At 33.1% G+C, this 26,886-nt stretch overlaps 2 protein-coding genes across 3 annotated transcripts in view; one reads left to right on the forward strand and one right to left on the reverse strand.

Moving 5' to 3' along the window:
* Positions 1-876: 876 nt before the first annotated feature.
* Positions 877-26,886, reverse strand: part of LOC119642200 (mucin-5AC) — a 58,173-nt gene continuing 32,163 nt past the window's right edge. The window contains exons 2-5 of the mRNA XM_038041229.1: positions 4,919-5,910; positions 4,378-4,856; positions 3,513-3,601; positions 877-3,451 (exon numbers count right to left, since the gene is read on the reverse strand). Coding sequence (XP_037897157.1) covers positions 3,311-3,451; positions 3,513-3,601; positions 4,378-4,856; positions 4,919-5,910 — 1,701 coding nt within the window. The 3' untranslated portion in view covers positions 877-3,310. The remainder of the gene's footprint in view (positions 3,452-3,512; positions 3,602-4,377; positions 4,857-4,918; positions 5,911-26,886) is intronic.
* On the forward strand, positions 10,534-25,718 carry LOC119642201 (inactive pancreatic lipase-related protein 1). Of its 2 annotated transcripts, none has more exons than XM_038041232.1 (7): positions 10,534-10,701; positions 21,027-21,126; positions 21,192-21,346; positions 21,453-21,707; positions 21,767-21,985; positions 22,071-22,227; positions 24,996-25,716. In XM_038041232.1, the coding sequence occupies exons 2-7, from the start codon at positions 21,113-21,115 to the stop codon at positions 25,312-25,314; spliced, it is 1,119 nt and encodes a 372-aa protein (XP_037897160.1). In that variant the 5' UTR covers positions 10,534-10,701; positions 21,027-21,112; the 3' UTR covers positions 25,315-25,716. The 2 variants fall into 2 exon arrangements, with proteins under 2 accessions (XP_037897160.1, XP_037897158.1); XM_038041230.1 differs by lacking the exon at positions 10,534-10,701 and adding an exon at positions 13,605-13,750 and having other exon boundaries at positions 24,996-25,718.

Raw genomic sequence — 26,886 nt, forward strand, 5'->3', positions numbered from 1 at the left:
AGTTCATATAAAAATAATGGATTTATTTTTCCCCAAACTAATATTTCCTCAAAGCACCTCCAATCAATTGGCATACCATTTTTACTTTTACCAGAAAATTAATTTTTCCTTTATTCCTGCCCTATTTCATTATTAGTTTCAAAGTTTATGCTGGGGTTTTCATATCTTTCAACTGCGACGCTTTTTCTGGTGATAAACAAACAATCGATGAAAATAAATACGTTTCATAACTGTAATATTTCAATTGGGACGAATATTTATTTTGGTGTGGATCTACTCTCTTTTACATCTTTTTGCTGTCACACTAATCAATTCCTTTATATATTTTTATATACTCATACACCACATAACATATATAACACATCGGAAACTACTACTTGCAATATGCATTTTTTAATAAAAACTATAAAAAAGATAACGTGGCGGACGTATAATACGCAAAATTAAAATAAAAACCTTTATCAAATAATAACTGAAATAAATAAAGAATAAGATTACATTCCAAATCTAATCCCAACTTTACTAAGGCCCAAACAAAGTGCTCTTACATTGGGCTTTTTTAACACATCCCAGCGAAAAACTTCAAGTTAACTTTCAGCTTCGTGATTACCACCCAGTTTGAAAAACGAAAGCGTAAGCTAGTGTTCACATATGTGATTGGTCCGCAGCTTTATAGAATAGTTGCATTGAAGAGACTTTGAAACGATTGCAGCTTACAGTCGCTTACTTGCGTTGCTAATTTTGCAGGGAGCTATGTTTTATCATTTTTTGTCATATGCGTTTTTCTTCTTTTTATTTTGCTTTTCTTTATTTCGAGAATTTTTCGTTTCCTTCATCTACACTAAACGGAGTGGGACCAATTTACATCAATAAAACAAAAAAAAAATAAAACGAAAGGGATTTTCTTTCATGGCTAATTTTCTTTTTCACTTTAATTTAAATTACGGGCAATAAAACGAAATAGTTCTTGCAAACATTTTCGCTTGAATGGCATGCTATAAATCAACTTGTGTCAACGCTTTCGTTGCCAGCAAATTGATACATTTATTTAACAAACGAGATGGTAAAGATGATGCGAAAATTAAAAAATATTCAGCGGCGCTTTGGGGAAGCTACCTATAGATTTTAAGTAGCTGAGCCAGCATTCAATAAAGAAGAGGAAACAATGTATAATTATTTGTTATTTGTGTTTATCTTTAATTGATAACTTCCTTCAAAACGAATAGATTTCAAATGAGCAGAGTTGTAATGAGGCTGCACAAACCTGAATGGCAAGTTTCATTCTGTATATGGAATAAAAATACCCACTTAATGGTGAACATGAATATGTATGGGGATGAACTTGCTAAAACTAAATGGTCGTTTTAAAGTTGAACTCGATGAAACAATTTCCGCCCAACTTTTAAAACGGGGTAATTATGCATACTCCCTTCTGATTCGAAGGAAAATCGGATGAGAAAACAACTATTATAGCAGAAAAAACTTGCCGAAAGCGAAATGTCTCCCCAGTGTTCTTATAGTAGTAAAATTCAAAGAATTATCTTTGCTGAAAACTTCGACATCCTAAACAGATTTAGTTTACTTTCGATTTAAATGTTCCGTCACTGTGACAAAAATGTTTATGTTGCACGCACCTTTGGCTGTAGAGGTATTTTTGGCAGCCAAGAAATAGGTAGAAGATAGACGGGGCGAAACGGGATCTCGTTGAAAAATGCGGTAATATAAATTTGCAACTTTTCGAAGATGAATATTATATTAATCTAGATTTTTTTTTTTTAAATATTTGAATTGGAAAAAGTGCGAACTTTTTTGCGTTTTTGATTGCCCAAAAAAGTCTATAAGGATCAATGTAATAAAATTGAAAACCTAATTTACAGAATTTACATTATGCAGAATTCGAAGTGTCTTCTTAGTACTTTCCTTATACGTTACCATCGTTTTTCTTACGTACACTTTAGACGGAAAAGTATCAAGGTGCATAAAACAAGGCAGTTTAAATTTTTTTTGGAGACTTGAAAATTTTTGGCATTAAAATCATGTGCATATATAAACGACACGTAAGTATATCTATAATACTTTGGTGATTTTTTGGATCATCCGATTTTTGTGCTATCTCTAGAAGGGCATTCTGCATCGCCCACGTTAGTCAGATGAAACAGCATTAACGTTGGCAAGCCGTCAATTCCAAATTCTACTTGGAAGCTTGAAAATTTTATAATAAGTTAATACACCCAGAGAAATATATGTGCCTACACTTTGGTACAAATTTAGATCGTACCAGCAAATATCGAATCAAGTTCTAAGCAAAGACCGTCATGCGATGTATCGTAAGTGATATACACACATTAGTACAAAAAAAAAAAAACATAAAACGATAAAATCGTCCTAGGTAATGAAAGAACCTTCGACCATCGCTTTAGAACATCGCTTTAGTAGCAGTCAGAATTTGAATTTTCCAAACTATTTTAAACCATAGGAACCGAATTTTTTGAACTATCGGAATTTTCTATTGGTCACCGGATTATAGTATTAGCAATTGGAATTTTCTGTTAACGATCGGAATTTTCTGGTAAACACACATTCAATAAATCTTATCATATTCTGCCAAAAACCCTGCAAAATCTATCTAAATAACTCTTTATTTATCCGCAAAAAGAAGAAGAAGAAAAGTAAACAAGGAAAAAAGCATCGACATAAATTAGAAACCGACATTTCTTCGAATTAGCGAACATTATGATCAGTCGAAAAGGTTACAACAAAGCATACAACTTTCAGCCGATTAACTTCAACTCCATTCAGATTATTTGGATCCATTGACGCGAAACAATTAATTAAAAGGTGCACGGAAAAATGGGTTATTTCGTCAACAATGAATTTAGAAGACCTCCGAACTGTGAATTTTGTTTGATATGAAGGTATTGGTCTGATAAAACTATACTTTTAATGATGCTCATAATTTTAATGGTATTCGCTGGGTGGCGCGTACGAAAATTTCTCGAATATGTAAAAAAATTAGAAGAAAGAAAGTAAATCGATTCGTTTATCCATTGCTTGAAAAGACTTACTTTTCTTTTGTTTTATAAAAGTGTATCTTCAGCTAAAATTAAATTCTTGTAAATTCTTAAAAGTTACGTATATAAATCGTTTTCTAGTCATATCATATGGCCGACTTATTTTCTTAAAGAACTTTTTGATACTTTGCAACGAAGTACAACAATGAAAAAGCATTTCTTCTTTAAAACTATTTTTTACAGAAATTTTCTCTAATATCTTCAAAATGCAATCAGACAGATCGCGTAAAGATCGCAATTTATTGGTATTCTTTATGTCTCTTACCATTGACGTCATGAGCTAAGAGTAATTCTTTTGTTTCTTTTTTCGTTTTCTTTTTCTCTTCTTTAGCCATCATCTTAGCGATACGTTCCTCTTCCTTAGCCAAACGTTTTTCTTCCTGTAAAGATAGTTCTTAAAATTAAGTTTTATTTATTAAGTGATATTAATGCAAAATTTACTTTTCTAGCCTCTTTTTCTGCCTTCAATTTAAGTTTCTCTTCTTTTCTTCGCTCCATTGTTTCATTTTTTTTATTTTCAGCTTTTTCCTCTGTAACAAAATGTAGAGAAGAACTTATCCAAAAATCTCAAAAATTGTTGTCTGTAGGTTAAATAAAAGATTACAAGATGGACAGACGGACAAGCTTTTATCGATTTAGAAGCAGACAAAACTTAGATCAATTCAAAATGTGTTTCTGAAACGGTCAGTATAATGAAACGGGAAATAACACAGGTAGACAGACGGACAGACAAGTTCAGCAAGGATTCAGGAAGTGATTTTTGATCAAGCGATAAAATAAAAGATGGATCTATATCAAATCCTTCTGGGTGTTGCATTCATCCGAACAAACGTGACATACTTTTGTATCACAATTGAGATACGATGTAAGAACTGAAACCGCTTTAAAAGGTATTCAATAATTTACAAATAGCAAATCTAAAAATTTACCTAAAATTAATAAAAACACTGTTTTGCAGCTTTTACGTTAAGGACATCATTTCCCTTCCAACTTAAAAATAATGTCTTCAATGAACTTAAATTTTGTTTCTGCTATAAATTTAATAATGAAATTTAAAAATACATTCTCTAGTTTTTTAAGTGGGATGTTCTTATGAAATATTTCTTAGTGTTTTGTGGTTGCGAAGCTTGCTCTTGCTTGCCAGGCGGTGGTACAGTGCGCGCCTGCATTCAGCTTATTTTCTTTTCATTGCAATACACACAAGAAATAAATATCTATTCATATGTTTGTGTGCCCGAATTTTAGAGCACTGAATATATTTTATGTACAAAGAAAATTAAATGTGCTTTATTCGTTGGCTACTTACTGTGATTGCTGTTGTTGTTATTGTTGTTACAAAACAATGGAAAACTTTTACTGGATGTAAAAGCCGCCGTTAAGGTTGCAACTGGTGAATGATGAGTAGGTTGATTTTTTGTAGGTACTCCAGTTGTTGTTTTTGCACTTAAAGCGGCCAGTACTGTTGATTTCGTTTGACAAGTTTTCGTGGCAATCGTTGATATTTTATTATTATTATAGCTGCTCACTGTCGGGCAGGAATTATTATTGGTGATACTGTTGGTTATCAAGGAGGAAGAGACTCTTGTATCCTTGCCAGAATTGTAAGCTGCTGTAGGCATTGAATGTTTACTAATGAGGGGACTAATTTTAGAGCCTCCCGTTTTTAAAGGTGGCGGATCTAAGGTATTTAGGGAAGCACTTATATGTATGTTCATGGGCCGTTTAGGCGGTGATGAAGGTTCTTTACTTTTGCCGCCACTCAACGACTTAGTATAGGAAGCATAACTGAAATAATTTTTGATTACATATAATCGTAATTTGATCAGTTTATATTTCATAGTACTCACCGAAATTTTGGATTGCTGATGTGCACTGGCGAAGGATGTGGCACTTTGGCGGGACTTCGGAATTCTTTTATAGGTGGCAAACGATTTTGCAAATCCATAAGTCTGCCTTTGTTATGTCGTCTTCCTGGATAAGTGTGGGTGGTGGCTGCTATGAAATTGTGTTGAATATGGCTGTTAGAAGAACTGCTACATGAACCACTTGAGGAAGAGGTACTTGCAGATTTTAAAGGTTTACGAGGTACAGCTCCAGAACAACCAGTTGGGCAACTGCTATGATGGGAGTGGGAATAATTTTCTTTAGGTGATAAAGAGCCTGCCGAAGTACTCGATCCCGACGTCGAGGACGGCGAGTGTGGCGATAAACTGGACGTCGGTGGGGCCAAATGATTATTCAATATTAAGGTGTTATTATGAATGCTGGTGGTGGTTTGGGCATAAGCACACGCTGTCGTCGGTGATATAGGTGAGGCGGGTGAACACAATTCACTCGAAATGGAAGACGTTTTTGAGAACACAGACGTCGCTGAGGATGAACCGGTCGAACTCATCGAATATAAACTATCCGATTGCGAGACGCGAGTAGTGGGGCTGCGGGGAAAACGTGTCGGCATATGAAAAACATGATGACCACTGTGCGCATCGTTCATTGAATAAGAGCTGGCTGAAGGAGCTACGCCACCTGTTGATACACCAACCGAAGCCCAACTTTTTGCACCCATCGAATAACTGCTGGCAGATTCTTGTATGCGCCAAGTGCCTGAACTCGATGTAAGACGATTCACTCGGGCTCGACATATAACACAGCGTAGCGGTAATAATCGTTGGGCTACTGCACTCTGTATTGTTTTAACGAAACAACGTCTACAAACTACTCGATGGCCACAGGGAGAAGTTTGCATAGTAGCGCGAGCATTAATGCAGATAACACATTCATCCTCTTGTGATGTGGGAGGATCTGGGTCGCTTTCTTCTAGTTTGTTAAGCAGCTTATCCTGAAATCATTTATATGAGAGAAACCTTTTAGTTTCGCTTACATTTTTAAATTTTTTCGAATTGTCTTGGCACGAACGACTTATAACCAGTATTGATGGCAAGCTCTTTTTTAATTATTTTTTTATAACCTATTATTCATATATTGGTTACCAAAATAATTTTTGTAAGACATTTTTGTAAGTAGCCTAAAGGGAATACTTCACAATTATGCAGATTAAGCGGATGTACGACTTTTGGCTTGCTTTTGCACCATTTATATAGAAGGCAGAAATCTTCGATAATTCAAAAATTATAGCTAATCAGTGATTGTTTGTATTATTTTCGTCAACATTCAAGATATAACTTGGGAGATAAGCATTAAAAGATTCGACGTAAGGTGAACATCATTTAAGTTTTGTCCTTTTTCTATCATCTGCCTATTATACTATTATTGAATATGAAGGAATTTGCCATTGAATGAAAATGTATAATATGCAGAATTGTCGAAATAGTGGCAAACGAAACAATTATTTGATACAATTCTCGGTAAACTAAATACTTAACGTTGGTGAATTATTCCGATTTATTTGAAGAATGAAAGTTACAACACCCACAAACAAAATGATCGTCTGTTCGTATGTTTGTGTTATGTTTGCCGCGAACATTTTGTAAAAATTAAGGTGTCGCTTCAAATTTGCCAAAAATGTTGGAAGTTCTCACATACAGCTTGGTAGTGAAGAAAGTTTTTTGCTTACTTACTTATGTATAGCAAGAAATATAACAATAAAATATTTCTGTATGGGCGATTTTAGAATGCTTGTATAAAAATGGAAAAGTAAGCCACGACTATTCAATATTATAGAGTATTGGAATTTCGTTCTTTTGTCAAATCGTTTGCAGCACTCGGAAGGAGGCTTCAAAGATCTTATAAGCTCTACATATTATTGATCAGTATCAAATTCTGAATCTACGAAAGTACTCAGCGTTTGTCTGCTTTAATTCTGGCCAAAAAATTGCTTACGAGGAAGAAGAGATGGTGGGTCACTTATTGCAAAGTATTTCTAGTGTCACCCATTTTTGTATGGTTGGTCTGCTGGTCTCCGTCTGGTAGTCTCCTTTTGTTTTCGCATTATTACTTTGAAACTCATAATCAGCAACGTTCGAGTGATCTTCAGAAAACAGTGTATTGCATTCTTCTTTACTCACATCACTTGATGATCAATTGATATTCAACGACCTATCTTAAATTCACAAACCAGCTAGCTACGTGTATTACATAAGCCTTAAATTATAAAGCGATTATGAAAAATCAAGTAATGATTACCCACAAAAATCCTAAATTCGTAACGAATAAAATTTGTCGCGAGTTAAGTCCATATCTCGTTTTTGAGGTGATCCCAATTAATATTTAAACAATGCATTAAGCATAAATTCAGTGCTTGTGAACTTGATGAGCTTTTCAAAATGCCTCTATGAATATAAAGCAAACTATTAGGTTGAAGGGAAAGTTCTGTCGTATTTTAAAGAAAATATTTGAATTCATTTACCAAAATACGTGTTTAATATTAATCAATTATAAATGCTCCGTTATTTATAACAAACTGTTGCTATCTTTCAGGTAACTTGGGAATTCCTGTTTTGTAGAGGTTCTCGACCTTGGAGTTAAAATAGCCAGCAACTGCCTTAGAAACGCCTTCAAAAGATTTGAATTTTTTTCCGTTGGATAATTTTGCATCTGAAAAGGTAATAATTAGATGGTGCAATGTCAGGTGAATAAGGTGGGTGACTAAGGACGTCCCATCCTAACATTCAGCATTCAGTTTTTGTTGGGCCACAATTGCAGTATGCAGTCGAGCATTATCGTGATGGAACGCTAAAGCTGGCCTTTTTTGTTTGATAGCTGCGTTCAATTTAACCAGCTGATTGCAGTACAGATCCGCGTTAATGGTTTTTCTCCACAAGCAGAGCAGTATTTTTCGTTGATGGATACTTGGTTTTGAAACTGTTACTGATGACGGTCTTTGTTTGCAGTAAGGTTTTTTCTCTTAACGGCTCCGCTTTGTGTCCAATCAGATATGACGAACACAGATCCCCGAAACGAAATTTGCTATACCATCTTTGACAAGTACGAACATTTACAATATCTTTTCCAAATACCGCACATACATTTTTACATGCAACCGATATGTTGCTTCCTTTTTGGAATGCATGTCATAAATGCACTTTATCTACAGACATGTTTTTCACTTTAAATATCACAAGGGACTGATGAATGGTAAAAAAAATCGTTTTATATTATACAACAGGTCAACAAACCTAAAAAAGTCCGAATAACTCACTAGCCACATGTTTTTTTATTTACAAGAAAAATTACCTACCTATTTAAAATACGACAGAACATTCCCTCCAACCTATTATTTAAAAACTTATGTATGTGAGTTGACTGTATTAGGACGATTAGCTTAAGCGAATATAAATTCAATTTTTAAAAAGTTGGCATTGCTTTTAAACAAATTAATTCTTAAATAGATTTCGCCAAGAAAATAAGATTGTTTTTGAATAAAATTAAAAAAACAAATTCCTTAATATTTAAAAAAAAAAAGAATGTTTGTAAACAAGACGTGATAATAATTTTAAACCAAATATTCTCATTAAAAACTTTTGACCACACACGGAACTCACAAAAATTATGCGTATTTATATGTATAACCAAACAAAGCATTTTTATAATTTATTAATCACATGCCTATCAGTGATTATGTGATTGGAAATTAACTAATCTACACGTGTTTTCAAGCAAAACAGTAGAAGAACTCCAATAAGGAGTGGTAGAAAAAAGCAAGACAAATATTAATATCATTGCATATATTAATGTATTATCGGAAACAAGAAATATTGCAAGGATTATATGCGTGATGTAAATTGATAGAAATATTATTTTTATTAAATGATTGGGAGAATCTTGCCGAATTCTGGGTATACATTTTGCATATTAAAGCTTATGAAACTTGACTCAGTCAAATAATTCATGAGAAGTCCAGCGATAATAGCGGATAATTGAGTCCTCGAAAGCACTTTTCTATTCATTATGTGTATTTCATATGTGCGTTTGAAATCCAATTTTGGGAAGATTTAGACGATTGAACTTGACTCGTTCATCTGCTCACACTGGATTTACCAAAAAGTTAGCGTTTTCTCATCTGCACTTGGTAACTGGACCATATTTCTCCATTTCTCGGTCTGCATCTAGTCTTTTATCACTCTGTATATCATCCATTCGTCCTTTCGTACATCATCCGTCTGTTCGTTAATTCGTTTGTGCATTTGCCAGTGCATTTGCCCGTCTATTATTCCATTTCTCTATTCATTCATTTGTCCTTTCGTTCATTCCTCGAGCTGTCCTTCCGTTCGTTCGTCCATTCATCCATCCGCTCGTTTATTCAAGCTTCTGTCTCTTCATTTATTCATCGGTCCGAGTATACATTTCTCTTAGTGTTTTCCCAAAAATATACAAAACATTCTTAGTTCGATCTTGCTATTCAAAATGAAACATTTTAGTCTGTATTTACAAGAATCAAAAATCAGAACTAGTGTCAGGGAAACCAGCAAACTTAACTACATACGTTTTGTAACAGTTATTATTGCTAAATTTTATTCAAAACATTCGAGATGAAAACGCTCGCTACCGATGTGTGTACCTATTTACAATTTTTACATTCCGTTAACTTGTTTTTAAAAATGTTAGATAAAAAGACAATAAATAATATAAAAAGAACAAAATTATTTCATTTAATTCAACTTGGCCAAACCATATGAATATAGGGAAGCATTCCTTTAATACCTAATATGATGTTCCAACATTCGATTCTCTATTGAAATCTAAATTTCTGTTTAGTAAACAAATCACTGAAAAACTAAGAGATGTTAGGAAGTGGTATGCATGTAATAACTAATTTGACTTAAAGATATTGCCCTCTGCGCTATAAAGATGGGTATGGTTATTAATGTTTTCCTATTCACTATAATTACAACTAATTAGTATTGAACCAGACTTCGACTTCGATTTGACGTCCAATTGGCAATTGAAAACGTGAAGACTGAGTACATGTTACGCATTGTAAGCAATGACAAAATCCAGTTCGTTGTTCAAATCTTTTGTTTTTTCTTAATGTTTGTTTTCTTAAAGCTTTATTTTCTAATTGTTAAATCAATACAATAAAGTGTTTTTTTTAAGTTCTATTTTTGCTCCCCTACCGTTTCTACTTAAGTGCTTTCAAGCAAATGTTTATCGTTTTAGCCGCAACATGGTTGACTACATTATTTTTCGTCAGCTTATTTTGTTATTTACTTTATAAAGGGAAGTAAGCACAGTTTGATTTTAGACATTGCATTGGAATGATTGTTTAAATTTAAAATTTTTCATTTTTTTATTCTAAAACGTTTGTGAAGATGTCGTTGAATGTTTAAAGTAATGAAAAAACCAATAAAAAAGAAAAAATAATCATAAAATAAATTTCACCTTTTTTAATGAGAAAAAATAAAACAAAAATGAACTTAATCAAAATATAACAAAATTTAATGAAACTAAAATTGATTTAAACTTTAATTAAATCAAAAAACCTTAAATAATATAAAATTAAAGTAAAAATCTAAAAAATAAGTTAATAAGTTAAACGAAATTAAAATAAATTGAAATAAAGCAAAAACAAGGAGGATCTAATCACTGAAATTTATTAGTGCATTGCAATACGCTCTTACAGGTGTCAAAGCGATATTATGAAACGTTGAACAACAGTATATTAAGTTTGTGCGTATGTATACAAAGCCCAGAAGAACTCACCATTTATTGTTCTGATCCATTCAAAACCACTTTTTGAATTGGTCTAAGGTTGTCTGTCCGTCTGTCCACTTTGAATTCTTCTGCTTAATGAACAGATCGCAATTTTTCAGATATTTTGATGAAATTTGGTATACAGACGTGTTTTGGTTCAAGGACGACCACTTCCTTTATAACATACTTTTTTAAAAAGTCTTAATATGACGATCTGTACAGAGTATTTAATGGTGGGCCGTTGTTTTAAATAAAAAAGCTGCGACAAATTAATTTGGTATAATGAAATACATTTTTTAAATTCTTACGTAATAATATAATATCCTTAGATCTTTTGCATATTACGGTATTTGTGAATAAATCATGTTCTTTTTAACAATCCGTTAGAATGAATGAATCAAAACGCAATTTTCTGTATCAAGTTTTACGATAAAAGACCGATGCCCAGAAGACAGATTGACGAAAGAAGATACAAACGTATATGGTTACGACGACTTAAAATGCTATAGCTATGTTAAATATGTAAACATGATGATGAAAATGATGTTTGACCTGTGTTTCTACCTTGTGTCGAGATATATCAAGAATTTTCTTGGCCTTGATTTACAAGAATTCTTTATTGATTCCAAATTATGTGTCCCTTACAGAAATATACTTTTTTTAAAGACTGGTTTACTGATAAAGTAAAGCATTTTACAGTTGCGACAAAAAATTAAAAAGCTATGAATTTTATGAGAGGCAAATTTTATGAATTTACATTAGTAGTTGAACTTTCGTGAAAAATTCGTAGTGTTGGAGAGTAATGAAAGTACGCTTTGTTTATGTTTTCAACTCTTGGCGCAAAATTTGAAAAATAGACTTCAATATCAACTAAACAAGTTTTGTGGAATATATTGTAATGAACACTTTTTAAAATTTCTCATCCAGTGAACTTTCGACCATTTCTTTCAATACTTCTGCGATGCTTTTACAGAAAATGCATTTTTCATTATCAATTTATAGTAAGGGTCAAGGCATTGCATAACCAAATTGTTATTTATACCCTGCAACATTTATGGTAGGAATATATCACGTGTTATGTTGCATTAGGTTAGATGGACGTTATCTTATACCGATCGATTTAAAATCACTTACTAAATAAATCTGTTTGAACACGTTTGTACGTATCTTCCTATGCTTGTCTTCCCATTGCTTGTGTGTCCGTCTGTGTGATCTTTTTTCGTCTGCTCAGGTATGATACCCTAATGTTCAAAATATAAATCGCAACTTTTTAGTTGTTTTGGTCGACTATAGCATGGTACGTTTTGGTCCAAGGGCGAGTGCTTTTGAAAATGGCTTAGATTTGACCATTCTTATGACCAGTCGTCACATAACATTTCATTTTTGAAATGTGATTATATGAACAAATGTTTCCAATTTTAATACCGCTCGGCAAAAATCATTGGGAACTGAAAGTTAGCAGATTAAACTGAGCGGAAAATTGGGATAGGAAGGGATAATTTTTTGAATACGCGCTCTTATGGAAAAGATATATAAAAAATAATCCTTCATACGATAATAGGGCTTAATTTTCAGTATTTTGTAACAAGAATTGCTTCAGAGTGGCGACATGAAATAGTATGAAACTCTCATAAGTTTGAGGGCTTTATATAGTCAAATGGGACAATAAACGTAGTTGAAGGTTTGTATTGCGGGAAGCGTTGCTTGTTTTAGTTTTATTTCTATCAAACCAAATTTAAAACATTTTTGCAAATTCTCATTCAATTTTTGACGGTATTCTGCGAGGCATTTTCTATCATACTTTCTTCGTTAAGCTGAAACGGTCTTCACATTATCTTTGTTATGGGATTTGTAGCAACCCATGAATTTTTTTTACAATTTTTTAATTTTGACTAAGGCGACTTTCATAATTATGGGCATGTAGGGCACATTTACATACTTAACTGACTTTTTCATTCTACATTTTGGGTGCTAAAAATGGGATACCGATTCTGAGGGCCGAGGTATATATTTTAAGTATTGCAGTTCGAAATTAATTCTTTTGAGGTAGATTATAACGAAATATGTATGTTATTTTGTCTATTTCCCTAGTTTTGCGAATGCAAGTCCTTTAAATCAATTAAAAGTTTATTTTACTTCACTACTTCCATCTATGCATTTTTGATTGAGACATATCTCGCAATAGTGCTAAGGAAAGAGATTTAAATTTGTTAAATAGGTTTCGCTCACAAAGTTATGTAAGGCGGAAGGTTTTTAAGTCTTGGAACTCCAACAAAACTCGCACTCAAACTTGTGCTCTTGGCATGCTGAAATATGCTTTTTTTTCTTCATAGGGTTTCAATATTTTTCAGAGATATGTTAATGTTAATTATGCAATAAAACAATAAGCAATAATACTAAAATGGGTCGAAAAATAGGTCCGATCGGAGCCATTTTCAACAATATTCTTCCTTGGGCCAAGATATACACGTAACAACGATCGATGTAACGGATTGTGACCAATAGGCTTAACGCAATAAAACAAGACAGAGCTGCAGACAAGCTTGAATCGATTCAGAAAGTAATTCGGATTCGTTGGTATAATAAAAGATGGGTTTGTCTCAAGTTTTTCGGGGTATTGCATACATCTGCGCAAATGTAATACACCTTTTTGCTACAAATTCTATGGGGTATAAACGGGTTATTGCTAACCCCTCCAAAATCTTTTTGCTTTCATTTTTTTGGCTAATAATTCGGATTTCTTCTAACAATCGCGGAAAGATAGCTTTAGAACTACTTGCTGAGTACATAATTCATTTTCAAAAAGATCATAACGATGTTTTAGAAATTCAATGTTTTGGGAAAAAGGGTTTAATAAATAATAAGAAAAAATACTTATATAAAATTTTTGGAAATTAAGTGAAAACGAAAAACTCGATCAAATAGTTAGAAGAATAAGTAACTATTTAAATTCTTGAAAACTTTTACAAGCAACAGGATGACAATAGCGGCTTCATCAGCGCTATGCCGAATTTTCACATTTTTCTTAGGTACGTTGTACTTCTGAAAAATAAAAAAAGTTAACAAAATTACATTTGCTGTAAGGCCAATTTTTTATAGCCACTACGTATAAGCTTTCAATCCAATACCATTAGAATTGTAAGTATATCGTTAAATGCATGAGTGTTAGACATATAGTTTGATGTGTCATTAAAAATATTTGCATAACATTTTAGCTCAATTCAAATAGGTGAACTAATATATATCGGTTTCGAATTTTACGTTAATCAAAGGTATATATTTTATAAAGTCTAAAGATAGTAAGATGCCTATCAGTGCTAAAGCAAACTTAAATAACTTTTGTTTTGAGAGAGATGACCCAGTATCTTTGAAAGTGATGCAAGTCGAGTTTAGTTATGGAGACATTTAAGGAGTGGTATTTGAGTGGTTCGAAAAATATTGATGTACATAATACGCTTCATGTTTTTTAAATATTATTTTGATCCAAGTTTGTAATGCGATCGAGTATCGATTAAAAGAGAGACTTACTCCTGTTATGACATATATATGGAATTTCAACTGAATCAAACAAACTCTTATGCCCCACACCAATAGTGTTGCAAGGATATATTAAGTTTGGGCGTTATGCAAGACGAAGAAGGTTTTTACAAATATTCGCTTTCTACTATGTGATTATGTGTTTGTCCGTCTGTCTGTCATGGTGTCCTGTGTTTATTGTATAGGTCGCATTTTTTTTTTTTTAATAACTATAAAGCCCTAAAGGCATGTGAGCTAGTTACATAGATACAGTTCAAACGCAAAAAGAAACTAAAACATAAGCAGCCTTTCGATTAAAAGGCTTGGGAATAAAGATTGAATGATTTTGTAGAGGTAGATAACCAAAGTGAATTTAAGATAATCAGTCGTCAACCAAATCCCCAAGATCATTTACGAAAATATTAAACAGTGGGAAGCCCTCGACTTTGCGTTCCTATTCAGGCATAGTCTCGACGAGAGAAGAATTATAGTCATCAACTGAGGCAAATTATTGACTACACGTAATATACGACTACATAAGATGACAAGCACTTCATGAAAAGTTGAACTTGTCCTACAATTTGCTGATAATCTTTGGGTATCGGACTCTGCCAAATGCATTTGTTAGATCAAGAGCGAAAAAAACACAGCTTTCAGGAAGACGTCTTATTCAAGCTATTTCCCACACCTTGGGAAATTTGGAGGTCGTAAGTACTGTGTTCACGACTTGTAATAGATAATTAGATATGTGAGGAAAGATCAAGCTAACAAGTTTGATCGATACTCCGTCCATCCCAACCGATGTAGTTTTAATTTTTCGTACCGTACTATAAAGAATGCTTTCGCCCACGTTTTGAAATGAGAAAGATAAATTTCGACCACTATAATTATTAAAAAATGGTAGCAAGTCGCTGACATTTAGTTGAATTTGTACGAAAAACTTATTAACAGCGTTTACGTCCACATCATTAGATTTATCATAACTGCCTTTAAATATATCTTTCTCATGCAGCATATGCCATATTTGCTTAGAATTGGTATTGCCGGACAAGTTAGGATGCGTTCGATTTAATTTCCTTTCCCCTTACATACTTCACTCTATTACGCAACCGATTATATATTCACCAGTCAATAGCTTCAAGGGGTCGAAGATCTAATCATCATAGGTAACATCTGTTAGGGATGTTTCATATAAGATGTTACGTGAATAGCCAAGTTCGGGGTACCTGCATCGGGAAAAGTATTTGGAATCACGAAAAAGATGTAGGGTGTTGTGCACTATACTGGTTGGACAGTCAACACAATTTGAGAAGTGTATTGGGCTAAAATCAACTCCTCGTAAATAACTAATAATGTCATTAATATTGGCCTTATTAAAGTTTTTATAATGGATTTCGTATCTAATTCTGGTGATGTTGACAGAAAGCGATAATGAGATTAAAGTGTGACGCGAAAAACCAGGGGCGGCAGCTTGACAACATAGAACAGAAGTGAGATTCTCACGTAAGAGAAAATAATCGTGAATTGGTGTTGGCTATTAAAATCGGTAAGCAATTATATCTGCAGTGGAGCCCATAGCCCGTACGTTGAAAGCTTTGCCCAGGTGAAACAAATTAAAACTAAAGTTCTATTTCAGTTATTACAACATTGGGAAACATAGCAAGCAGATCCTTATGCCTTCTCTCAAATGCGGGCATATCTTCTCTGGGCAAGTAGACAAAACCAACCAAAAATTTATTATTTTGGGTCAAACAAAAATTGTTAGGGATGCATGTTTATAGCAGCCATTACACAGACGGATGGACGCACATGTCTAGATCGACTTACAATTTGACACTGATCTAGCATATGTATACTTTGTGGGTGGCCTGAAGCTTCCTTCTGGGTATTGCAAACGTTTTGACAAAATGAATATATTCGTCATTCTTTGGTGGTTGGTATAAAAAGGGGATTGCTCCACTCGCAAAGAAGATCATTATAAATAACATATTTGCATTTACAATCTATGGCAGATATTTGCCACTTCGAACATATATTTAATAAAGATGTTAATGAATAAAATATAAAAGGACGTGCATATTATATTGGTTCCAATGAGCTAAGGGATAATCTTTCAAAAAAATTATTTGAAATTTCTTTATATTTATGTGAAGCAATTCATAGTTCTTAACTACTAAAAGAGTATACTTCATATATATACAAATTGTTCAAAGATTGTGTGTCAGCCAACCAATGATTTATCTTCCTGCCCAGTTTTTGGGATCTTACGTTACATTTATGACTGGTTAAAATTGCCAGCTATTGCTGTAGTCATATTTATCCATTTTCTTTGCACTAATATTTCAACAATTTGACGTATTATGTAAGCAACAGGGAAGTTACAAATTTATATCTAAATCATCGCGATTTGGAAAATTCCAACCAAAGACGGCTTTCACATTCAAGATCAATTAACTTCCTCTTTTTATTTTTAATGTCACTTTTTTTACATATTAATGTCACAGCGAGTGATGCGACTCCAAACAGCATACATTAAAAGCAAGCTTCTATAACAATAAGTATTAACAACATTAACTGACAACATTTCTGCAGCAATTAAATAATAAATAATTTGTTTTAGTTGCCAATTCATATTCCTAAATATGAAATAATAATTCATAAATTGTAATAGAAATTGATTAAAAACACTTTTTAACAAAGGAATTAAAAATTACTAAACAGTGTAAACAAACGATTTTATCACTTTTGTCTAGTTTTGGTTTTCGAATTTATTCGATTCGACAAGTGTGGCAAGCATTATATATATAATTAACAATTGTTTTATTAGATTTTTAATGCTAATGTCTGAATATTACGAAACATGTCCGCTGTCTACCTTTTCGTATTTTTCGATATTGACCGGGAAGAGCGAAGTCATTTTGTTTGATCAGAAATTAAATATTAGACTTCTCCGGTATTTAAGGGATTACCTTTCATTCGAACTCGTACACATGATAAGATCTGAAAAATGAACCTTTATGAACCAATTTTTATGCTAACATGCTATTTTGCGTCCATTTTCATCATTAATTATTGGAAATTAGCCTTTCCTGGGACATAATGGTTTCATATTTAATGGCTATCCACGTATGCGATTATGTCAGGCTTGTAATAGGCTTGCTTGATCTAAGTTTAATGCCGTCTAATTTTATATCGAATTACTCTTGCAAACCGGTTTTCATCACAAAGTTGGGCATTTTTGCTACATATGTGACGCCATCTAAAAAGAATGGTCAAAATTCGTAAGGTTGATTTCTAAGTCAATTTACAGTTCTTGATCAATTTTCACCTTGAAATATTGAAAATTAGCTGCCTTTACCATGTAAGGATTCAAGTTTTGTAGGAGCATTTATATGGGAATGGGTTGAAAAAATTGCTCCATCCGATCCAAATAATTCACGATAGTTTTGAACGCAATTTTTGTCAAGGTTTTTTAAAAGTTGCCTTCCTTTTCACATAACGACTTTTTCAAAAAAGTTGGAAAAATGCTTCGATCCATTTTTCAATAGAGCTTGTTCTTGTGCCAAAAGACGTCGTGCATACATAGGCAACCATTGGAGAGACGAACGGACTAATGAAACGACAGACAAGTTTAGATCGATTCAAAAGAGGGTTCCGAACTCATCCTTCTATCTTCTGCACAAACTTAATGTATCGTGTACTGTAAGTGGTGTAAGCTATAATAAACAAAACTGTTGTAGCGAATATCTAAACATTAAATCGTTGCAACTTGTAGTTGAAATTACGGAGTGATTTTTGTAACTTTATTTATTACAAGGATTGAGTGCAAAAAACTGTTGCTATTCTAGGCAAAATTTGAAAGTTTTTAGATTTCAGGAGATTAACAATTGTTACTTACGTCATATTTATAAGTAGTATATAAAGTTTACGCCATCCTTGCATCCAGCGCGCAATGGTTGACAAGATAACGCACTATTCATTAATAGGTGCAACACAAACGCACTTCCACATACCACACACAATTTGCCTAAATTATAATACAAACACACAACTATTCACGCGGTTGACAAGTTTCACATAACCTTTGTGGTGGGTGCACAAAAGTTCTTTAAAAATGAGCTAAAGAACAGTTTACAAGTTACTTCAAAAACTTAAACGCAAAGACAAAAGTTTACAATTTGATCCCACTTTGTTTGTAATTTTGATATTATATGAAATTATAGACCTTTCGTGGTTATTATAGAAATATAATTAATCAATAAAGTTTAGAAATTAATTGATCAGCCAAGAGTAACTAGAAAAAGTGCTAAATAATTTGGATAAAATATAAGAGAAATTTCTAAATGAATTTGCATAACAAAAACGAAATTAATGGACTTTATGTAAATTTAATACAACGCAACAAAAAATTAAAGTAAAAATGTAAATCATTTGATAACAAAATTAGTTGTATTTATATTTCCGCATTTTTATCATTTAAAATATGGAAAAAATAAAATTTAAAACAAAATCCAATACGACGTCACAATCAAAAACGATTAAAAATACAAAACACGTTGACAAGACAGACGGGGTCGTATATATCAATTGAGCCCAACTCAGTGGCAGCTAGTTAACACTTTATTCATAGCCAAAAAGCAAGTTAAACCAAGTGACGAAAATCATTTACAAGTTGAATGAATGAAACAGAGCGCAGGAAGAGAGAAAGAAAAGAAACAATTAAAATAAAAGAATAAATGAAAGCGGTAAAAACAGAATTGATAATTGCACTAAATATGAAAAGTTTGTGATGAAAAAATTACATTTAAAAAGAATGAAACGCTTTCTTTTGGTAACGCAAAATTTTTAAGGAAAAATCATATTTTAGAACGTAGGTTCAAAGTATAGCAATACGACATTCGAAGTAGCGCCTTTAATGATTCGTTCTATCAGCCTTTACAGGTAACAATTTTTATAAAGCTCCCTACTCACTTCAGAAAATTGAAATCATTTTTAAGTCTTTAATAAATAAAAGCCGCAGGCCATTTTGCTTATAAACACATGTAAATGCTCACCCACAAATGGATGTCTATCATTAATCTATCATCATTTATTCCATTGTTGGCTAAATAATTCTATTCGAGGTAAACCCATTTTCATGATTTCGTTTTTTATGAAGTTTATTTAAAAGTTCCACCGCTATATATTATATACAAAAAGAGGAAGAACAAGTAAGAAAATTGTATTTGATCGTCATGAAGTCTTTTGTAGCCATCATTGTGATCCTATTTTCAACATAAAAGTTTTTGTCGCGGTTTAAGGCGCTTCCAAATTCTTTTGCAAATTTGTAAGCACTACTTTAATTTCCGCTAATTTCGTTATTCCTTTTGAAAAAGTGACGTGTTTCGTGCTGTTGCCGTATCCCTCGACCGATTTGCCCCAATTGCAATAAGAACTTGCGTGCAAGAGCTTGTAATGCTTTTGCCAAACTTAATGCCGCGAGTGTTATCTCAGCTTACGCGACCGTATGAGGTACTATAATTATCGTAGGAAGACATCGACATGAATAAACAGATGCATACATACAGTTCATATATAAGAACTGGATAAACTGATCGGGTATGTGTGCACATTGCAGGCGTGTGAAGCTTCCGTCCTGGCAAATGCTTTGGCAAAATGGACAGACACATCATTAAGATCTCTTGTAGCGGTCAGCTTAAAAACAAAATAAAATTTTTAAATAACGTTTTATTCAGTCATCTCGTTGACAACCGGTTGATACAGTTTTTATCTGTTCCGAGTTCACATAAATCATTATTATTATTATTGTTTCCCCTAAAGCTTTAAGGTCTCGACGAGACCTTTTAATTAGAAAGAAGTGTTAGGGACATTTTGTGTGAAGCAAATAGGAAAATTTGGTTTGCCTGTGGCTGAATCTTTTATGCCCATTACCGTTGCATTAAAAAGATCTAAAAAAAGCAAAAATTAAATTTCCATATTCTATAAAATAGGGTGGACGTGGCTGGTTTTTTTCATTTTCATACCGCAGCAAGATTATGAGGTTATGTTGTACTATAGTTGTGTCCTTTGATCGATTTTTCTCAATTCCAGTACCAATCCCGGTGTCAGAACTACCATTCCTTGTGCATGAATGTCCATTGCGGAATGTTTGCGTTGGGGAATGCTTAGTGTAGACAGTGCGCAGGCAGACAAACAGAATGACGGGCAGGCGGACATATTTAAATCGGTGTAGTATTTTATACCGAACAAAAATAATTATATTTTACGTGGTGCCTGAAGCGTCTATCTAGGAATTGCAAGCGTTTCAACAAAATCAATATTCTCCTCATTTTTCGGTGATCGGTATAAAAATAAGAACAAATATGATGAAGTTTACAAATTAATTAATAAGTTAAAACTAGTTTGTGAGCAATGCTTTGGCTCAGGAAACTATTATTGGCTAGCAAGTAGTATCGAATGTATTTAAGTTTACGTTTGAGAATATGACCTAATGTTAAATTCTTTCTGATTTTTTAAGAAATAAATTTGCTTTTAATTCTTCTATAAATTCGAAAAGATGTTTCGTACGTCCGCACAAACCTGATAAGCCTGTGATCGTAGCACAAATCCTATGGAGTAGAAAAAAAAAATAGTTCATCTGTCGAATAATTTCGCTTTTAAATATTTCGTAACCTTTAGCTCATAATTCACACATAGAGATACAGCGCGTTCAGAGTAGTCTGAGTCAAATTTATGTCTGGAACTAAAAACTATAACTTTAATTTTTAATGATTTTTTTCCTCTTGACAGCTGGATCTCCTATATTTTATAGTCCTACACCGCGTGGTTACTGCAGTAATTGTTGCGAAATTAAGGAAAGAGATGATATAAAATTTATGCTTTATACTAGGTGCGAAAATAAAATTCTTTTTTTGAGAACTTTTATTTTTATTCTACTTTTTCTCCTCTATATAGAGAGAATCCTTTTAAAACGCAATTTTTATATTTGAGTGATGAGCGACGTTTACGCAAAAGTAATTTCAATTTTAATTATCCGCTGGCTATATATCTCCATGGTTTCTCAGAATCGGCCACTGGCGAGAAGCAAAGCAGTCAGGAGCTTAAAGATGGTAAGTTTACATATATACGTAGCTTTATATATATGTATACATATGTATAGCAACCGATTACACATAAATTGCAATACATTCATTTATTGTGTTAATTACTGTGCAGCATTTTTGAAAAGAGGAAATTACAACGTCATACTCATTGATTGGAGTGCTATGACTGCCGTACCATGGTATACAAATGCTGTGGATAATATGAATGTGGTAGCTCGTTACATAGCCAGATTTATACGTTTTCTTGTAATGCAAGGTTATCCGGTACAGCGTATGCATCTGATAGGCTTCAGTTTGGGAGCAGAAGTTGCAGGTTTTATTGGTAAACAGTTACAAGAGCGGGGCATAAATTTAAAACGAATAACCGGTAAATTATAAAATAGGCTAACAATAATGTAATATATTTTATACGTTATTTAATTTAAGGTCTTGATCCTGCTCTTCCATTATTTGACGATAACAGCTCAAATCGTCGACTTAAGCCGGCTGATGCTTATTTCGTTGATGTTATTCATACGGACGGCGGAATCTTGGGTAACCCTGAAGCTATGGGTCATGTCGATTTCTATCCTAACGGCGGTCACGCATTACAACCTGGGTGTGCACGTCAAGAGATAGCTAATAATCGTTGGCTCGGCATATTAGGTGAGTTGGTTTCGTTACAATTTCATCAGCTGTGTATATCCAATACACAGATACTTTATTAAACTTTTTATGAATTTTCGTTTAGTTGGCTGTAGTCATCAACGTGCTTGGGAATATTTTATTGAATCAATACGTAACCCGTTGGCGTTTCAAGCTAACAGATGTGAGCCGTCGAAGCTATTTGGCATTTGTCAACGTGATGGCAATGGCATGGCTTACATGGGGATGGGGGCAGATCGAAGGTAACGTGCAAAGTTAATTGAAATTATAAAAGAAAATTTAAGGTTTATGAGAAAAAACCAAGAAAATTTTAATATCTTGTTGAATTTCAAGCATGGGGTGTAGTATTGTTATTAAAAAGATCTTAAGAGTTTTCCGTTTAAATGTTTCAATATTTTATTTTTTGTTGGATTGGCAATACTGACATTCTTGTCAAATTTCATACCATTACCTTTCGTAGTTAATGATGTACGCTTGTTACCTTCTACCTAATTAAGTCAATTCTTCGATACAGGTTCATCTTCTCCGAAGATTAGAGAATAGTCAGTAGTTAATGATAAAAATGGACAATAGAGCGGTATGCGTTCATTCCCAAGTGAAAAAGTCCCGTTCCACAGCCAAAAGTGTGCCGAGTAATTTTACGCGAACGCTCCACAATATTTAAGTAGAATTTCTTGTTAAATATTAGGCTTGGCAGAAGAAACTCATAATGCGTTATAGGTTGATAATCGTGTAAATCGTGATCTTATTCAATTTTGGTTACAGTAACAAATTCGTCGATTACGCAAAAAAAAAATCCTATGAAAACCAAGTCCGTTCACTTACACAGCTTAAATATTTTACTGGGACTATAAATCAGTTTGGTTCCCTTTTTGTTGTCAAAAATGGATTTATATTAGAATGAAATAAAAGAACAGGTTAATCAAAATGTTGTCCATAATTGGTTACTATTTGTTGCACTTTTCAGGCAATGTTAGAATTCCATCTCGAAAAAATGTTACGTTTATCATAAGTATTTTCAGAAAAACCAATGTTTGGGTGTCTCCATAAGACGGGAAATAAAGTTTAAACAAACAATAAGTCATATATTGAAATCCATGATAATTGGAAGAAATTCTGTCTGCTCATAAAAGCGGGGAATGTAAGACATTGTAGGTTAGAGATGCAAACTTATCCTGAGTGGGTTTGAGTAAAAAGGATTGAGTTTCAATGTATTAGAAAGTCACAATATCATGGCTTTTGGCATATCATGCCTATTTTTTGCCACAGTTACGTCAATTATTATTGGTAGCACTCCATAGTGACGGTCTCATTCAATTAGAAAAAATCATAATACACCGCGCACGGTTGGCTTATATGAGGTAGAGTTTCATCGTACTAAAATGTCACGATTTCATGACTTCGTTAATGCTATCCTGAATAAGAGACCACTGTAATTTTACTTTAAGGCTAAAAAGACTAACTCTCTTTGCCACTGTTGATAGCGTTAAGATTGGAGGGAAGTTGTTTCAACGACACTGCGCATTACGCTACTAAAGACTTTATTATTATGAAGACTTTACTAAGGACTTTATTGAAATGACCGCTTGGGGATTCCTACTCAAGCAGTTAAACTGTTGTAAACAATTGTAAAGGGAGGGGAGTGAGTCAAATATAATAGTTTTCAATAAATATACTAGAATTCTAAATTTTGCCAGCTTAGTATTCATAATGAATGTGTATGTCATGACCTATCCATCTACCCTTATCGAATTTACTCACCAAATTTTATCATTACGTATCCTTGCCACAATAACGTATATCATTACAACCTAATTTCATGTTACATATACTCAGCATCTGACAAGTGTACGAACATATCCATAAAGACTGGTTATCGCAGTTAACTGGTTAAGACTGCCCTCAAAAAAGAATTGTAAGAAAATTCCAAAACAAAAAGTATAAATGACATCTGAGACGGATATTGTAGACAAACCGCAGGATTTTAGGGATAGATAATATTATCTATAGGACATTCTGTAACAACCACAATAAATTAGAAGAGAGTGAACGAGTTTAAGTTGCATGTTCTTTTGTAGGCAAATATTTAGAATTTACGCAAAGTTGGACAAAATTTTGCCTTACGAGGGCTAAAGCATAAGTTCTTATCAAGTCCTACCTCAAGAGAACGCATTGACTTCACGAATTCAATATACGTATCACGAGGCTTAATATATTATTTAATATAGTAAAGATGACGCCATTATGCCTAGGTCGGTTATTCGCGGTTATGCAGGCAGAATTATTAAACATCCAATTATTAATTCTAGCTAGACATTCATTTAATTTAATTTCAAAAAAATTACAAGTTCGGGATTCCGGCTTAAGAATATAAGTTTGGATAAGATTGCATACACTTCTAGGAAAATTAAGAATTGTGATAAAGCACTTCAATGATTTAATTTACCCTATACCAGTTCTGATACAAGGATATGTTATGCAGATGTATACAACGCCCAAAGGGACTTGAGATAGATAAGGATTCAGAATCACTTTTTGAATCGAGTAGGATATTTGGCACATCAACGTATTTTGGCTCAAAGACGAACGCTTTGAAAATGGTTCGGATCGGGCCACATTTTTCTTCATTTAATGGTGGACTCTGCTTTTGCTTGTTTTAAGTAACAAATAAATGATTTCACGCGTTTTTTTTATCCGTATGGACACATACGATAAAAGGACACATCTTAAATATTTTCAAGCTGAATTTTATTGATCCCCTTAAAAAAGAAAGTATACTTGATTCAATCTGCTTACTTCTTTGAAAAGTGTGTGAAACTCGAATTGTTTTCTTTCGTAAAAAAATTCACAGAAGGACTTATTTAACTTAAACAAATTGGTTTTTCACGAAAGATTCATTCATTTCATTTATCACATTCATGCACAACATTTATTCTTAGTCAACTTCAACGAATGTTAACCATAAATTTCTTTTAATATATGTTGTTTCACTTCCTTTTCTTTTTTACAGATTACGCGGTAAATATTTTTTGGATACTAACGATGAGGCACCGTATGGCCGCAATGCTTTAGGCCGTATTCTAAAGTTATCATCAACTGCCGTAATTGCGTTGCCTTTAAAATATAGCAACAATGTGACAACGACAACAGCAGCTGGAGATGCAACACAAGTAGCTGACACATTGATAGATGTCATACCAACAATAACAGCGGCGACGAGGCAAAGGCAACAACAACAACCACAAGAACGGGAGCAACAAAAGGATCTAACAGAATGGTATGATAGCAATGATAGCAATGGTTACAATGATTACGGTGGCATACTTTAATCAGCAAAAGTAAAACTCAAGTAAAGATGGAAACGTGATGAAATTGAATAACGGCAACGAACAAGACAAAACAAGTAAAAAGAAAGAAAACGGAAGAAAAAAATTGACTAATCAAAAACCAAGTTTTGGAAAGTTTTACATGAAATTCTTTAAATTGGAAAATTCCTTTAAAGAACTAGATATAGATAAACTGGGTGGCATTATCGTGTGGACAATCCGTATGGCGACCTAAAATATTTATTGTACTCAACTGTATGGCATAGTTTAGAGTATCACACGATCTAACCTATAAAGTTTCTATTTCTGCATATATATTTAAATATAGTAACTACACAAAGTATTAAACCTAAGAGTCAAAGTAAAATCAAATAAATTATAACAGTTTTTGTACGGCATAAGAAACTAAAAGTTTAAATTCAAAACTATTGTGAAAGTATTGTTTTTTGATTAATTTAACTTAATTACAATTCGTGCATAACCGTAATTTAATTACTTATTGAATTCTCTTCGTTGCGAAGACATCCTCATGCAACCCACACTTGAAATATTTTTACATAAATCATTGAAATGTCGATTCATAAAATGCAAAATAGAAATATCCACCCTAGCACTTATGCAAATACTTAATACTTAAGTATCCATCATTTGCACTTTATTGGAAGGCATTTATAATGACAATCCGGCAGCAAGCAATGAAACACTTTTGAAACTTCTACACAAACTATGAAATAATGTAAAAAACGAGCATTGACGTTTATTTCTACATTTCCGCGCAACACAAATTTGGGTTATATGTGCGTTATGTACACATTAGCTTATTTGACGTACACTATGCCAACTTGAAAAAGTATTGACATTTTGCTAAAATATTAAAAAAAAAAACAAATTAAAATGAATGGGAAGCAATTAAAAATTACCGTAAAAAAATATATATAAACAAGGGCAAAGAGCATAAATAAACATTATTGTTTGAAGTATTGTGAGAAAAAAATATGCTACGAAGGGGCTGAATACTGGCAACAGCGAAAGCAAATGTCATTATCACCTTAATAATGCTCAATGAGGCACAATTGACTTGAATGATATGCTGTTAACGAGAATATTTTTTTATATCATCAGGTAGGTACAATAGGTACAACAATATAATTTTTGGATTAGCAGTCGAGAAAAACAAAATGAAAATTTGAAAGATGTAATTGCCTAGTGGGGAATATTTGGTCGCTTTTAAATTTTAAACGGAATTAACTATCAACGGCCATCGGCTTGTGCTGAAAAAAAGATATATATAACATATCATCATACCTTAAGGCACTTGTAGTATAGGGATAGATTAAGAATGTACGGATGTATCCAACAACTAGAAGCGTTTGAGACGAACCCACCTTCATTTGTATCGATAAATTCACAGTCACTTTCTGTATCGAACTAAGCATGTCTGTCCATCAGATCGTCTTGTCTTCTTGAGTTCAATTTACAGGTAGCATTTGTGAGATAGTTTGATTAAATTTGGTGCACAGGCATGTTTTTTTTCAAGTACAAATGCTACTGCAAATGGTATCGGATGGTTTTGAA

Source organism: Glossina fuscipes, unplaced genomic scaffold (genome assembly GCF_014805625.2).
Source record: "Glossina fuscipes isolate IAEA_lab_2018 unplaced genomic scaffold, Yale_Gfus_2 221, whole genome shotgun sequence".
Lineage (NCBI taxonomy): Eukaryota > Metazoa > Arthropoda > Insecta > Diptera > Glossinidae > Glossina > Glossina fuscipes.

Bases quoted from the DNA above. Each gene is read 5' to 3' on its own strand.
- LOC119642201 (XM_038041230.1), top strand. From the start codon at position 13,699: ATGACAATAGCGGCTTCATCAGCGCTATGCCGAATTTTCACATTTTTC. The intron at 21,986-22,070 runs GTGAGTTGGTTT...ATTTTCGTTTAG, and splicing joins TCGTTGGCTCGGCATATTAG to TTGGCTGTAGTCATCAACGT. The intron at 22,228-24,995 runs GTAACGTGCAAA...TCTTTTTTACAG, and splicing joins GGGATGGGGGCAGATCGAAG to ATTACGCGGTAAATATTTTT.